The sequence below is a fragment of the Anoplophora glabripennis genome, unplaced genomic scaffold, assembly GCF_000390285.2.
Source record: "Anoplophora glabripennis isolate ALB-LARVAE unplaced genomic scaffold, Agla_2.0 scaffold3, whole genome shotgun sequence".
In the NCBI taxonomy this organism is placed as follows: domain Eukaryota; kingdom Metazoa; phylum Arthropoda; class Insecta; order Coleoptera; family Cerambycidae; genus Anoplophora; species Anoplophora glabripennis.
The window spans coordinates 530,080-547,948 of NW_019416486.1; the positions used below are offsets into that span (position 1 = coordinate 530,080).

General features: G+C 31.6%; 1 protein-coding gene across 1 annotated transcript in view; it reads right to left on the bottom strand.

Moving 5' to 3' along the window:
- Positions 1 to 355: 355 nt before the first annotated feature.
- The window catches only part of LOC108917918 (carbonic anhydrase-related protein 10), a 461,749-nt gene continuing 444,235 nt past the window's right edge, over positions 356 to 17,869 (bottom strand). Inside the window, exons 9-10 of the mRNA XM_018724730.1 lie at positions 1,370 to 1,412; positions 356 to 1,310 (exon numbers count right to left, since the gene is read on the bottom strand). Of these exons, the coding sequence (XP_018580246.1) occupies positions 1,246 to 1,310; positions 1,370 to 1,412 (108 nt within the window). The 3' untranslated portion in view covers positions 356 to 1,245. The remainder of the gene's footprint in view (positions 1,311 to 1,369; positions 1,413 to 17,869) is intronic.

Consider the following 17,869-nt stretch of genomic DNA (forward strand, 5'->3'; position numbering starts at 1 on the left):
AGAAGTTTTACGTGCAGATGCAGCTACAAATGTATTTAACAGGACTTCAAAAGGGCTATTTCGGAGTAGCTATTGCAACTACAGTGCAAACCGAAAAGTAGAAATAATTAATGTTACATTCGATGACAACTATGTATCAGATTTTCTAAATGTTTTAGTCTCTTTATTACACCAAAGTACAATTTGAGGGTAAATGAGATGCATATACTATTATGGTAACTTTGTATTTTTATTTAACTAATGAATCTTGCAATACAAAGTATGTTTATTGTTGACAAACATAGATGTGACGTCACGCATACGCCATGACACCGGCAACCGTTGTTGCGTGAGTTTAGACTTAAAATTAAAATGTCAATATTTTTCTACTAAACCTTTTATTTTCTACAGAAATAAGATATTTTTGGGAAATATGAAATACTTCTGAACATCGTAGAACAGTTTTTCAAAATCTGTCATCATACCTATAAATGGTTTAAAACTAGATTTGCTTCTTAAAATCAAATGTAAAGTACGCGCTGCTCTGAATATGTGTAAAATGTGAATAAAACAACGGTACATAATGTCACAGAATTTGAAAAATTTTGGAAAAAAATTACTTTGATGGCTGATATCTCTAAAACTAAGCAACTTTGCATATAAGTAAATGGGTTTGAATGACATAATTGGTCTCTAGAATGCACGCTCGAGTTTTGTTTCCCACTTTCTATGTCATATGTTGCATAAAAGAAGATAAATTTTTGAACCACCATTAAGTATCTAGAAGAGGGGGAATTTTTTGAAAAATGTTCAGTTAAACCTTACTTAAATTACTTTCAAGTCGTCATATATTCCCAGGTCCCTTGTTAATTATGACTCACCCAGTATATCACTTGTAGAATGCAAATTTTGTATTGTTCAACATGACATTCTGCGAAAATACTTTTTCTTACATTACCTTGATGTAATTGAAAGGTTTCGGGCAGTACAGAGGAGGTCCGTAAAATGTGTTAGTATTGTTAGATTACCCACAAATCATCTAACCAAAAATTATAAGTATAATGAAAGCTACAATGTATACAAATCCCGCGGGCTTAGAGATTTAGCCGAGGTTGCACTATAACACTTTTTTGGTCATTATTGCATACATATCACAAAAATGTGTCCGTTCCGTCTAATATTTACACGGTCAAAAATCGAAGACGTGTTGAGTCTTCATTCCGCATCGCGCGGATGCCTGGATGCCCCCCCGGGACATCTGGAGTTTCAATGTAACGAGTGCAGGCTGTGGAATGGGTGCGGTTCCCTGACATTAGGCGACCATTTATTAGCTGTAACAACAGAGGTCCATTAGTATTCTGCATACGCGGCGCTCTAGCGTATCATTTACCTTTGTAATACATCTCCTTGTGCATGGAGGGGCAGTTGTTGTTCTGGAACAAAGTAAGGCGTTAAGAAAACACACCGAGTCGCTGGGTTTGGGCTAGGAATTAGGCGAAACTGTTAGGGAACGTCTACGTATGGGGTAAATGGGCAGAACTCTAGGTTAGAACAAAAGGGAACACTAGCCCGTAAAATCTTTCATTTTACGTGCTGGTGCTTACCTTTTTGTGCAACAAATGGTTTTAGAATTTACTTTATGTAAGCTCACTTTAATATAGGGTGTTCTGCAAGCTCTATGACAAACTTTGACAGATGGTACACCCAAAAAAAATGTATTTGGGTCAAATGAGCAGATAGTTTTAAATTAAATTACTTGTCGTTAGTATTATTTTGTTACATTCAATTGTACGAGCTGTAATCTATAATTTTTCTTAAAATTTATATTATTTGTAAATATGTATACAGGGTGTATCTAAATAACACCGAAAAAATTCAAGGGGCGATTCTCCGATGAAAATTAATAGGAGTCTTTGGTATAAAATTTTTTGAAAAAACTCTTCCCTGAAAAGTTACGCCCCTCCTAAAATTACAAAAAAAAATTGTTTTTCTTTTTTATCTTCCACGTACATCAAGCTAAAGAAACCAAACTTGGTGAACATTATACGTCAATAAAACTACACTTTTTGAATTTTTTTCAACCCTGAACTATTTTTGTAAGGGGTTGAAATAATCAACCCCTATGACATTTTTTCTTATAATTTTTTTTTCGATAAAATTTTTTCCTTTTAAAAAATATGTCTAAAAAACCCCATTCATTTACTAACTTTTTGATCTCTTCAAGTTTCTTCGAAAAGTTAAGGATTTATGACAAAAAAAAATAAATGTATTGTAATGTATTTTTAAAAAGATGAGCTGTTTAACGCGAGTGTATTTTGCCGAAAGATCTAGTGGCCTGTTCTTTACAATGGAATCCGTAGAAACAAATGTCAATGTCATTTATTGTCATATTAAATAACATTTTATTAAAAAACACTCAACCAAATAGTTGACCTATGATTCTACTAGGCTAAGAAGTTTGGAACTTAGACTAAAAGTGAACAAATGATGAATAATGTTATAACAGTAACAAAAAATAAAAATCTGTCGGATATTGACAATACAATCTACAAAAAATGTTGAAAATGATTGCCTTCAGCTTCAATACAAGCATCTACTCTTGTTCTCATAGAATTGCGTATGCGTTCAAATATTCCTGGTGAATTTTTTATCGTTTCACACCCTGCTACAATGCGGTTTCGCAAATCATTGATATCTTCAACTGGCCTTGAGTAGATCAAAGATTTCAGATATCCCCATATGCAAAAATCCAAAGGATTAAGGTCAGGGGAGCGGGCTGGCCAATTTACATATCCTCCTCGACCTATCCATCGATTGGCATACACCTCATCCAAGTGACGTCTTGCACGTATACTAAAGTGGGCTGGTGCACCGTCGTGCATAAACCATAAACGTTGCCTAATTTGAATGGGAACTTCTTCAAGAATAATAGGTAATTCTTCGAGAAGATGACAATATGAGTCACCATCTAATCGTCGTGGAAGAAAATAGGGACCAATTAAATGATCGTCGATAATTCCGAGCCACACATTTAATGAAAATTGATACTGATGATTTCCTTCAAAAAAGTCATGAGGATTTTCCTCAGCCCAAATATGATTGTTACGAAAATTTCTAATACAGTCTCTTGAGAAATTCGCCTCGTCAGTAAATAAAATATTTCTTAAGAACTGCGGCGCTTGGCCGATCATATTAATAAGCCATTGACAAAAAACCACACGTGGTAAAAAATCTCGAATCAGTAACGACTGCACCCGTTGGAGATGATAGGGATATAACTGTTGTTCTTTTAAAATTCTAAAAACTACCGAATGGCTTACATTTAGGACACGAGCTATTTTCCTGGTACTAGTTTCTGGGGATTCCTCAATTAAATTAAGTACGGCTTCATCGACAGCTTCAGTTCTAACTTCTCGGCTACGGCCACAGTCATGACTTCTCTTTTCAAATTTTCCAAGTTCCCGCAAGCGTTGGTGAATATTTGTGAACGTAGTATGGTGGGGTAATCTACGCTCTGGGTACTGTTCAGCATAAAGTCTTTGCGCTTCCAATGCATTACCGTTAGCATACCCATATGTAAAATGCATATCTGCCATTTCTAAATTCGAATAGTTAACCATATTTTCGGTTTATTAACTAATATTTTCTACACAAAATCATGAAACTTGTGAAATAGTAAGAAACAGTAACAATAAATGACATTGACATTTGTTTCTACGGATTCCATTGTAAAGAACAGGCCACTAGATCTTTCGGCAAAATACACTCGCGTTAAACAGCTCATCTTTTTAAAAATACATTACAATACATTTATTTTTTTTTGTCATAAATCCTTAACTTTTCGAAGAAACTTGAAGAGATCAAAAAGTTAGTAAATGAATGGGGTTTTTTAGACATATTTTTTAAAAGGAAAAAATTTTATCGAAAAAAAAATTATAAGAAAAAATGTCATAGGGGTTGATTATTTCAACCCCTTACAAAAATAGTTCAGGGTTGAAAAAAATTCAAAAAGTGTAGTTTTATTGACAGATAATGTTCACCAAGTTTGGTTTCTTTAGCTTGATGTACGTGGAAGATAAAAAAGAAAAACAATTTTTTTTTGTAATTTTAGGAGGGGCGTAACTTTTCAGGGAAGGGTTTTTTCAAAAAATTTTATACCAAAGACCCCTATTAATTTTCATCGGAGAATCGCCCCTTGAATTTTTTCGGTGTTATTTAGATACACCCTGTATATAATTTAATTCAAAACTACCAGTTGCTTAAAATACAGGGTGGTCCGAATTTTATGCAGGAAAGTTCGAGGGTAGATAGATCTCTTTAAAATAGTAAGTGTTTGCCTTATAAACATAGGTCTGGAACGGCCTCGTTTTAGAGATACAGTGTGTTGAAATTGTTAAAAAATTTTGATTTTTTGCTTATATCTCCGGAATCTATTAACCGATTTCAATAAAATTTAGTACAGATAATGTATGATAGTAGGCCTTGTATTTCCTAAAATATGAGCTCTAAAGGTTCAATCCGTGGTGTACAACCGGATAGGGTCATCCCCTTTTTTATAAATAAAACCTACGCCACTGTATTTTTTACACGCTATTGTAAGGGATTTATATTCTATTGCACGAAATACGTAAAAAAGGTAACTTGAATTTTTTCCCTAAAGTTCGCCGTTCTCAAGTTATTTATACCAACACAATCCTCTTGTAGCAGACACTTCTAACCATAATATTATAAGAATATTTATGTTTATGCTTAAAAGTAAGTGCAATTTGTAAGCATATCAACAAAATTCTTTACACTTGTCGCTTTCATCTTTTTGGATTAAAACGATATTTGGAAAATCACAACGGAGTAATGAAAGGCACAGAAATGAAATTTTAAGTGTATTTGACGATGATCTTTGACTGAGTACACGAAGAACGTCTCGGCAACTTGAGGTGAGTAAATCGAAAATTTGAAAAGTTCTACATAAGGATGGCAGAAATCCGTACCATTTGTGCAAAATTTACTTCCGGGACCTGCAGAGAGACGCCCGAATTTTTATCAGTGGTTTTTAGAATTCTTACTAGAAATACTGTGGCCCGATGAGGGCCACAAGGTTCACAAGGCGAGGGGTAGTGAATTTTCACAATTTGCATATTTGGTCACAAGAAAATCCTCATGAAATTCGGACAAAATCTTCAACTCGAATTTTCTGTGAAAGTATGGCTCGGAATAATTCGCAATAAAGTATGTGGACCTTTCTTCTTGCCGCCCCATTTAAATTCCCAGCCACTTCTAAACTTTCTAGAAAACCATCTATTTGAATTATTAGAGGATGTTCCATTAAATATACGACAAAATACTGGATACAAATGGATGGTGCTCCTTGAGGAGAATAATACGAGAATGGCTTAATGAAAATTATATGGGGTGGTGGATAAGCAGAAGACCAAATGCCAATCTCAACAATAATGTTGGAGAGGGTACAGTGTCTCGGCCAGCCAGATCGCCAGATTTAAACCCCCTGGATTTCTATGTTTGGGGTTACCTATCTGAAAAGTAGAGTTTACTCCAATAGAGATACTAGACTACAACTACTGTAGCGAATAGAAGGCAGGTGTAATGAATTAAAAAAAAAAACACCACATGTTATTAGCTTCAATTAGTTCCATTAATAGAAGATGTCAGAAATGTATGGATGTGGGTGGTTCGCATTTTGAACAATTGCTGTAAATACGTAACGTTAATTTCTTTCTTGTTTAGTTGTTGTTGCTTGGTAAATGTATTTTTATTATTATTTTCATAAATTATTCTTATTTGTAAAGATTAGGCCTCCAGGGGAAACTAAAACACATCAGGAACACTACCTCACAGGTGATATGGAAAGAATTTTGTTGATGTGCTTACAAATTGCACATACTTTTAAGCATAAGTGCTACCACAAGGGGATTGTATTGGCATGAATAACTTGAAAATGGTGAATCTTAGAGAAAAAATTCAAGTTACCTTTTTTACGTAGTTAGTGCATTAGAATATAAATCCGTTACAATACCTTGTAAAAAATACAATGGCGTAGGTTTTTTTTATAAAAAGGGAGTGACCCCTGTCCAGTTGTACACCACTGGTTGAACCTTTATGGCTCATATTTTAGGGAATACAAGGTCTACTATCATATATTATATGTACCAAATTTTATTGAGATCGGTTAATAGATTCCGGAGATACAAATAAAAAATTAATTTTTTTCAACACCTTCAACACCCTGTATCTCTAAAACGAGGCCGTTCCAGACATATGTTTATAAGGCAAACTCCTATTATTTTAAAGAGATCTATTTGTTCTCGAAGTTTCCTGCATAAAATTCGGACCACCCTGTATATGTATACAGGGTGGTCCAGATTTTAATAGACAAACTTCGGGAAAGTACTAAACAACAAAAATTAACATCACTTTGCTCTATGAACATAGGCGCAGAAAGCCACCGTTTATGATATACAGGGCGTTGAAATGAACAAAAATAAAATATTTTTTAAAAATATCTGGAAAACCGCTTCATCAAATTTATCCAAATTTGGTACACATTTTTTTTTGAATATTTCTCCTAGTTCTGTATGCACACAGTCCAAATTCAAAAACCAGTGGCGGAGAAACAATGAAGTTGTTTTCTTATTTAGAGTAAAACTTCTACGCTACTGAATTAATTGGTAATATGAATACATTTTATAATGGTCTGAAATATTCCGGAAGAAAAAACATTCTTTTGTCGAACAGTGAATGGTTTACGAGTTATGAGACATACATATCATCCAAGTAAATAAAGCGTTGAAATAGGAAAAAATAAAACGAATTTGGGTGGTCCACATTTTTAATAGATAAACTTCGAGAAAATACTAAACAACAAAAATTAACATCACTTTTCTCTATGAACATATGCGCAGAAAGCCACCATTTGTGAGATACAGGGCGTTGAAATTAACAAAAGTAAAACAATTTTATTAAATATCTGGAAAATCGCTTCATCAAATTTATCCAAATTTGGTACAAACTTTTTTTCAAATATTTCTCCAAGTTCTGTATGCACACAGTCCAAATTCAAAACCCAGTGGCGGAGAAACAATGATATCGTTTCTTCATTTAAAGTAATACTTTTATGCCACTGAATTAATTGATAATATGAATACATTTTACAACGGTCTGAAACATTCCGGATGAAAAAACACTTTTATTTTTGTCGAAAAGTGAATGGTTTACTAGTTATGAGACATATTATGATGCGGTTTTCCAGATATTTAAAAATATTGTTTTATTTTTGTTAATTTCAACGCCCTGTGTCTCATAAACGGTAGCTTTCTGCTCCTATATTCATAGAGCAAAGCATGTTAATTTTTGTTATTTAAAACTTTTCCGAAGTTTGTCTATTAAAATCTGGACCACCCTGTATATTTAAAATTCAGTATTAATTTAGGAATTATTCAAGACAAATGTAGCATATTGTAATCAAACTTATGTTTTCTTGAAAGAAAATTGTAGGTCACAGAATGGCGTAGGTGGGAAGTAACAAGATAGATGGAGCCACTTACGCTCTGTGTATACCTCCATGTTGTGAGTAACGACACTAAAGCAACTGGATCGTTCGTAGGTTGTCTCATCTACGACATACTGATGAAGACCAATATGTCCAATACTGACCCATGTCTGGCGGGTTAATCTGACGAACGTTCCTAACTGTTCTATTAGGTGAGGTGTTACGACGACACTGGCAATTTAATTACTAGTTTTTTTTTAATTTAAAACTATTTTAATTTTGAAACAAAATATATTTTATTACTGAGAAATATTTACATCCAAATAGCAAATATAAATTATATTCTTAAAATAAGTACACTAGGCACAGAAATTAAGGGATATTAAAAAAAACCCAAAATTTTGGGTCATTTTAAAAGAACTGTAACTTGGAAGGAACTGGGAAAATAAAAAAAAGGAAATTGAAGCTTCAAGTGTCTAGTTTTTAGATCTGTAGTTTAAAATATTTTAGCGTCAGCAGTTTTTGAGTAATCATAAGAAAATGAACGGGAAAAATCTTTTAGATAAAATTTAATTCTCTTTAATTTGAGCGGTTCCGGAGCCTTGTACGATTATTTGTCGCGGAGTTATCGTCGATCTAAGCAAAAAAATTATTTTTGACTTTGGCAATCAAGCAGGGTTTTGAAAACTGCAAAGTATTCTCTTCAAGTCGTAATTATGGGTTTTTGATAAAAACAAATTTTTTTTCAAAGTGAAAATATTGGTTAGAAAAAATTACATATATAGGGATATTTGAATAACTTGGTATAACGTTGCAATTTTTTTTCCTAAAATTAACAAATGTTAAGATTATAAAATTTGTTCAAAATGCATCACGTCGACGAACTAAAGATTCTGTCACTCGACGGATTTAACATGCAGTACGTGGAGGTTTTGGTATAGCAACCATCATTTTTATTTAAAGTGCTTTTAATTTCTAAACAAATGAATCGAACCTGTGTTCATATAAGAAAAAATGTTTGAAATTAGCCCAGCTACCATTTGCTTTCCATAGAGCTTGTAGAAAATCCTGTATAAAAAAATCCAAACTCTAAAATGGCTCGTTCTTCGAACATAATGTAAGTGGTATCTTACTTCCATTTACTAAATCAGTGACCCATGTTTTATCAATCCACGTCAAACATAATTAAAGACATTTCTGAAAATGGACATTTTTTCTAGTTTCAACACGTATTAGTTCAAAAACGAACTGAACTTCGATCTAAGTTTATAGGAAACTTTTTGCCTAAAATAACTTAATTTATGACCTGGTGAAGTTTCTACTTCGAAACCTGGGCTGCAACAACAATTTTGATGTTGACTACACCAATTTGTTATCGCTGTGAATGCACTCTTTGATTCTTTGATGTTCGAACACGCGCGTACGTACTTAATTTGATAAATTCTGCTAGATGCTGAATTGATTTGTTTCAAATTAATTGTGTTCTCTGCTTTCAAGTGGAAAAGCTCTTACTCTGGAGCATCTGCATATGTAATTATCTCAAAGGCTTGATATTGTGCCTTTGATTGTATTAGTGAATGATACCATGCGAGTTTCCAATACGCTTCTCATAATAGGGTGTAATAATATTAAGGAGCTCGGTTTACAAAATTATACGTAATTATTTTACTCAACATTCAAATATGTTTTAGCTTGGAATGGAAATTCATATCCCAAGTACCTGCATTAACGTGTTTTTTGACATGATAGTTTTCAAATTATGTAGGTGCAAGAGTTGTATATTAATTCCAGCATGCTACTCTGCTAATAGGATTCGTAAAATGATTAGGAATACTTTTTGAAGTTTTGGCGAATGCGCCAATTTTAAACTTAAAGGGTGCTTTTCCAATTAAAAGTAAAGGATAAATTTATGTAATTCTTGATCCCTAAATGCAGGTTTTCGTAATATAGATCTTCAAAATTTTTGATAAAAAAATATTTTTTTTAATGTTTCAGGAACGCATAGTAACTAATAGCTTCACAAAATTTTGTAGGATAATATCTAGTTTAAGTATTTCAAAAACTGTACTAGTAATTCTGCATTTTAGTTACCAGTGCTGTGTATATGGAGGAGGGAGCGGGTAAGCCTTTTTTTAAATTTATGCATATTTTGTGCGACACGTTTACGAAAAAAAATATTTTTTAAAAGTTCGTATTTTCTTTGATTTTTGAGTAAATTGCATAATAATGCTATTTCTATTTTTTACAATAGAAACTAGAGTTTTTCAAAGGAATTTTATTCAACTGCTTAATATAAAGAAAAACTGAATTTAAACACATAAGAAATAACCAAAAAAGTATACAAATATACAAAAAATGGGTTAACTTAAAAAATTACATAAACCTTAGAAAGTTATGATTAGCAAACGTTTCAGAACAAGAGTAGTTTCTTTAAGAAAAAGAGTGTGGTTAAACTTACAATCTGGATACTTCGAAAACCAACGCTAACACAAAGTTTTCTTTTATTTATTTTTATTTATTAGTGTTAATATCAATGTTAAATTATGTTTTAAAATTTCATGTTCATTTAATGTTTACTTGTTATTATCATTATTGTATATCGGCTTTATTTTATATGTCTATTAGTCTTGTAGTAAAAAATATAATATTAAGTCCTTATTTTGCATACAAAAATGTTTTCCCTAAATGTAAACAATTAATGCGTAAATGGTTATAAGCGCCTCACAAAAGAACTGACCCCTATACAGGGTGTTCCGGTAGTTGATACAAAAAATTCGGGTACATATGGATGAGGTCAAAATAATATAAGTTCTTCATATAAATTTTTTCCATACGGGCCTTCGTTAACAAGTTACGGGCCCTTAAAGTTGAAAATTAAAATCTTATTTTTATTTACAATCTCTGAACAATTAACTTCAGCATGCGTACAGCTTGTTTTTGATGTAGTAAGAGAAACTTCATTGTGCCCAGAATGCCAGGGACGGACTATGCCCATTGGTTAACAACCCAGAATTTTTGCATAGACGACGATCGCAATCTGCCTGTATCAAAAATAAACTTCCTAAAGAATTTTCCAACGATAATACCTTCTTGATTCAACTCGGTAAAATTAACAGTTTAGGAAATATTTGTGATTTTATGTCACAGTGTACTCGAGCGGCGCCTCCACCATTTTTTGTTTCAATTTTTAATTGCCCTTAATTACTATGTTAGAAGCGTACTAAAAAAATTGAAGACCCGTATATCAAAATTGGTCAGTTTAAGGTCCAAATTTTATATAAAATTCTTTGCTTGTCTTTACTTAAAAAATATTCAACTGCTTGTTTAGTGGCCATAGCAACAAGTGCATTCTTCTTGCACTTTCGTATTGCATTCACATTGGAAATTAGATTTGTCAAGTGATATGTGATCATTTTAGATTTTTAAATATTTTTGTAGTTTGTACAAAAAATGCCATTGAAATTAAATTAACTGGTATAAAGTCAACTAAAGTTGGTATACCTACTATTTCAATTTAAAGATTTATATTTGTCGCTACAAGCGAAAATATGTTTATTTCTAGACTGAAAAAATGCTACTTCCACGGAGGATAAAGCAGGTTGTTATAGCCAGAAGTCAGAATTACACAATTCAAAACGGTGGATTCAACCACCAGCGACCCCAAAAATCTGAAGAACTAGTAAGAATCTTTAATTCCGTTACTTAACCCTTAAGGTTTTTAATTTGATTCTTTTTTCTTACAATACAATACAATACAATTTCCGAATATCGATGCCAAACAATTTCAACAAACGATTTCTTGAAGAAAAAAAGAGATAAATATTGGAAAGATTCAAAATGAGTTATTTTTAAGAAGAAAAGTAATAGTTTTAGATGCAGTAAAGTTTTGTGGAGAAAAATCACCTCGTGTGTCAACATGTTTCTTTTTTATTATTTTCAGGATATGGGAGCTAACAATTCAGAATAAATAGAAAAAAATATGAACTGTTTTTCTCAAACAATACTATAATATACCTGTATAGAACTGGCTTAATAATAAAAAACATGAATGCAAAAAAAAACATTTTTTCATTATTGTTTTGAAACTTATCTACCACAAAATAGGTAATAAACAATACAAATAAAACAATAAAGATGCGTTCTTTGGGTTAAGTCAACTAAAAAGGATTTTATATGTTATTTTGTCTATAAGACATTATGTTACACTTCTCATAAATCATAGGAAGTCAGTTCAATTGGCACCAGTAATCAATTTAAATCAAATTCCTCTGAGATATATACAATAGTCGATGTTCTCAATGGTTGAAAATATTTAAACAGTTAGTTATATCCTTGATAAACACGTTGAATAGTATAAAGCCCAAGAACAAATCCCTGTGGGGCTCCAGATGTGGCCTAGTAATCTACATACTTAAACCCTTTAAGAAGAACATATTTGATACCTAAAAATAGTATTCAAATAAATTTGAAAGAAAATTCGAGAGACCAAATTTAGGTTGTTCAAAGAACCAGAGAAATAGGACACTTGCAGGAAGTCGAAGATGTTTTAGACACCTTTGAAGAAGGTCCAACAACTAGTACTAAATATTTTACATGGTATGTTGAGGGGTCCCATACTAGTATTTTTTGTTTTTGGGACTTGTTTTTTCTAAAAATGTTATTACTTTCTTTGAGTTCTATGTTGCCGAATTTGCTGATACTAAATTTAATTGAAGTAGTACGTTTTCTTTGGCAACCTGTATACATGCGAAAGCTACCGGGACAAATACCACTGATCCAAGAGAATCCCTTCCATCCGTGCATATAGTGAGCTCTCAAACCGATCCATTATATTTATCGTACGGTAAGGCTATATACCCCTCCTAGTTCAGATGGAATATTGAACGTAAATGTTAGGCACACAACGCAGGATAATGGAGAGCACACTAATTAAATCACCTTCGTTCCAATTAGAACGTGATTATTAGAATGCTGTGATATACAAAGCAAATTAAGTTGTCGTCGCGGGGGGTACACACAGCGATGTAATATTCGCGATGTTCTTCAGGTAATACCGGGAGCAACTAATTGAATTGCATTTTGTGATGGATATTGTCAAACGTTTACCAAAACAAGACACAGTGTTCGACACAGGTAATATTAAAGGAAATTAAAGAGAAGACGATTTATTGTTACAACAAAATTTAGAAACAAATATTTACGGTTAGCAAAAATAAAATAGATTTTTCTCAAAGTGCAAGATGTCCTCTACCTCTATTTTGTTATTACCTGTAGCAAAATATTCGCAAGTATGTTTTTGTAGAATTTCTTCCTAAACGATGTATCTAGCAGTTCCCGAACAAGTATCTTGTTGCACCTTTAATTAACGACGGAAGACTTGCAAGTGGTTGCAATATTCCATTACACGTAGTGAATTACGTAGACTGAATATTCCCAATATAATGAGAAAGTTTCATAATTATTATTCTGGCACTATACTTGTGTAGTGCCGACAGTAAATACCCTATTTAACCACTAAATTTTCAAGATAATTGTTAGGTAATTTCTACAATAAGATAAAATCATTAGTAAATTAAGAAAAAAATCGTGAACAATTAAATCCTTTAAAAGTTTTATTAAAACATATACATCTTTTTTTAATTATTTCGTGGTTAACCTATCTATAAATATTTATACTAAATACAAATGATCAAAAAGGAACATTTAGTTAATAATAATTTAGATATTTATTAATGACAGTAGAAATAATTTTAAAGAGGTATATGGTATTTTTAGTAATTAGTCATCGCGATTTTTTATAATAAAATTTAGTTTAATAGGGTACATTAACTGTAAAAAATTAAAAAACAAAAAAATATTTAAAAGAATAGAATAAAAAAAGATTCCACTCTAGAACTTAAATTTGCATATGGAAAGACGATTTTTTTGAGAATATTTTGAAGAAAAAATGCCACACTCTTTCAAAAAACCCTTTTTTGGTTTAAAAATAAAAAAACTCAAAAAACTACAAATGGATTATTTTTATATATTTTTTATAAAACTACGTCTCAAAACGAACAAAGTGAAAACAGAAGTTTATGATACATTTAGTTTTTGCCAAGTTGAAAAGTGTTTACCTTACATTCAAATGAACATAACGTTTTGAGGGGTTGAAATAAAAATTTGAAAAAAATCATGAAAGCTACTCTAGATGGGGCACTAAATAATACCAAAAAATTAGGAAAATTAAAATGGTCTGGTCACGGCCTCAGTGATTTGGCATGGAATGCCCATATATTAATATCGCATTGCAAATTATAAAACTCATTTTATTAATAGCATTGCAAATATCTTGAAGATATACTGGACAGTTTTAATTTAAAAAAGTGACACAAAATATGTGTAAAGATGCTACAAATTAGGACATACAGGCTCATTCACGGCCTGTTAAACGTTTCAGAAGAACTAAAGACAATAAGTCAAAATTGTTAAAGCATCCCTGTACCTAAATCTAACCGTTTTCGAGATAATTATCGTTTTACAAAAAATTTGACAGATGTAAGCCTTTGGAAAATTCCTTATATCTTTCTTCGTTGTGGGATCTTTCCCTTGCTTTTCGGAATACACAAAGAACATAACATGCACTACATTCCGCTACTAAAATTACCAGAAGAAAATTATACTAAGTATCTCATTTTTCACGTGACATTTTGAAAACTTAAAACCGACAAAACTTTTTAAATTCAAATGGAACACTACTTTGAATTTATTTTATATCCATGGCCATCTACATACGATAGCGTTCTTTATAGAACATTGATTTTTTTTTGTTTTTTTTTCGTAATTACATTAATAAAGTGCATTGTTTCACGTTTGTTGCATCTAAATAATGAGGGGGTATATTTACACAAAAATAACATAATAATATAACATAATAACATTTCCTTCCATTGGGATACTATTACTAGTAACTGCAAGTACAATAAAGAGCAAATAAGCATCTTCTGATTTATAAAAGTGACCAAATTTTTAAATTATAGTATCCTCTCAACTTCATTCCAAATATCATAAAATTATAATAATGCATTTTTTAGTTATTTGAAATTATCTTATTTATTGTCTTTGCAATTCTTTAAAAACTTTTATGACAACATTAAAAATTAGAGAAAAATTCTAAGAAAACCAACCGAAATCATTTCATTAATTGTTCTGTTTCAGTTGCAAAATACCAAATCATAGAAATACAGTTAATAATTTTTATTCACGTTGAATGGATATAATGGATAGAAAATAAATTCAAAATATCTTGCATTTTTCATTGTCGAGCAAATACTTGGTACTTGTAGAATACTGAGTGACAGCACTAATATTTATTTGCCTTTCAAGGCACATTTGATGATATTTTTAACGTAATATTCTTGAGAATGTAAGTAAACAACGCAAATATCTGAGAAACTGTAACCCCTACAATGCCTATATCGGTGAAAAGAGAATTTGATTTTCTATAATATGACGCAGAAACATGAAGGGTGTTCCATTTGAATTTAGAAAGTTTTGTCGGTTTTAAATGTTCAAAATGTAATGTGAAAATTGGGACACTTAGTATCATTTTCCTCAGGCAATTTTGATAGGGGAAGGTAGTGTATCTTATGTTCTTTGTATATTCCGAAAAGCAAGTGAAAGCTCCCAATACGAAGAAAGATATAAGGAATTTTCGAAACGCTTGCATCTTCAAAATTTTTATAAAATGTCGATTATCTCGAAAACGGTTAGATTTAGGTACAGCGAAACTTTAACAATTTCGACTTATTTTTAATACATCTTGTCGATAATGCAATAATATATAAGGTGTTCCATTTAAAATAACGAAGTTGACAGCTACTTCCGGTATAACTGGAAGTGCTACGTTGATGGCAATTTTAATTGAAGAAAACATATCTGATAACCCCCGTGGACAAAATTTCAGAGTCATATTGTCTTTGGTTCCTCTGAAACGTTATAGTTGGATCTATAATATTTGTTTTGCTACACTCGAACATAATTCATGTATAAAAATAAAACAATCAATTTAAAAATACGCTTACGGTTTTTTCAGTGTAACAGATTCCAGCTACCAATCTAGTTGGAATTGAGTGCCGTATTTTCTGCCATTGTTTATAGTAAAGTAGTTTGGATTTATGTCCAGAGAGCAATAGAAAAAGCCAACAGATAAACAGATAAGGTACTCGCGCGCTTAACGCGGCACAATAGTCCATTACAAAAGATAAAATAAATGGGCGAGAAATCTGCGGTTCTCCGGGCGGTAGTGGTGTTTTCTTTGAAGAGTGGTATCTCGGTCACAAATCGCCCCTTATATTCGTCTAGTCGTTGCTAATGTGCACTTTGCATGCTCACAGCCAAGACTCGGAGGTGATAGATGACTTTCAGTCTCCGGAGAAAGGCTTAGCTAATGGAAGCTCTGCGTCGAGCCAGAGGCGGATTTTTGCAGACGACTCCTCGATAAGAAAACCGACCTGTTATGATACACGTTATTTACTCAGTGGCTATAGGCGTCGATTTCTGATCGAATTTGATATTTCTAAACTGAATGCTGCATTTCGGTTTGTTCATATAAATGTTGCAGATGAAGAAAAAAATACAGTTTTCCACCCTGCGTCAGCGTTTTGATATATTTTTAAATTTTGTTCAGAATTTTGAAAATTGAAAATAAGTTGATTCTTTTAAAAAATATTGTACTAAAATTTTGAAATAAAAATAGAAAAATCGGTATTATGCAAAATAAACTGGACATTTGGAAGTAGCAATTGCAAAAACTCCAATTCTATGTCCCATAAAATCCTCGTAAACAAATGGAATGGTTTTACACTTAACTTACTTACATCGTATCTTACCAATAGACGTCAATTTGGAACAAAGAGTGCAGGAGTGCTACAGGGGTCCGTGTTTGGACCCGTATTATTCTTAATTTATGTTAATTATTTAAGTTCTGTAGATGGCTACTGAGCAACAATGTATTAATAAATCAGTTAACTGACAAAACCAAAGAAGCGGAATCAACTACGCCAGATTTTTCTTTCGATTCCGTTAAATTATATCGAATAAAACAGGAACTATAATATTTAACTTAAATAATACTAATCAGATAACAAATCCAGAGTCAGTAAGATTCTTATTTAGATCTGCTTTACAGTTTGACTCATCAAGTGTTTTTATTTGACCTATAACATCTTATCATGGTAATCCAGTCTTTTTCATTCTACTTCCAATGTATTCAGTTTATAAAGAAAATTAATAATTAATAAAAATAATTAATCTCGGATCCCAAATTCGGATATAAGTGTTAAGAAAAATGTATTCAACTTAGTACTTCAGCACTTCCTTGTATATACTTATGTATAAAATGTAATTTTGCTATACGTAAAGAATAATACACGTAATAACATTCATTCTCATTTTATCACAAATAGAAACAAGCTTCAAAATTCCTACCTCAGGCTGAGTAAAACAAGATTGTAATTTAATACTGGGGTGTTAAATTTTATAATGCAGTATCTCAAGGAATAAAACTTATGAAAAGATGTTTTAAGCTTAAAATTAAGCAGTTCGAGAAAGTAAATATATATATACAGACAAATTTTTAATAATAATGCTCCTTTAACAAAAATAATTCTGTGGGAGATCATTTTATATACTATTTTAATATTTTATACATATATATCTACCTTTTTTTTGGTATATATAAGAATAATTACAGAAATCTTCCCAGTGCTGAAATCTATATATATGTAAATGAAATAAATGATAAATACGAATATTTTTAAAAATATATTTTGCAACAAAAGATGAATATACTTAAAAAATAGTTCACCTCGAGTAGGAAATACCATGTTTAACTGAAATTAAATTAATTAATAAAAAAGTTAATCCAAATTTAATTAGTTTAGTGTAAGAAAATCGCAATTTTAACATCTCTCTCTAAAGTAAAATAAACTTTCATTACAGATTAAGCAATGGAAATATTTTTTTATGTATAAGTAACCAAAACAGCTTATAAGTTATATACACAGCCTTCATAAATGATTACAAGTCACGTCACCAGTAATTTTGTCCAATCGACGATCTCATTATCTCGAACGTAGATGCAAAGGTTTGTCATTTTTCACTGTAAATGAATCATTAATATTCATGATGCTAAATTTAAGGATTTTTAGTTGACAGTACCAACGTGCACTGTTGGTTGCCTAAGCTCTGCGATCACGTGGGTTGTGAACATTTATGAAAGCTATGTACAATAATCTTTTCTACAAATGTTTTATATTAGTTATTTCAAAACAAAATATTTCATTTTGTCTAGCTATTAACGTGTCGCAGCATAAAATAATATTTAATGTAGATATACAATATACA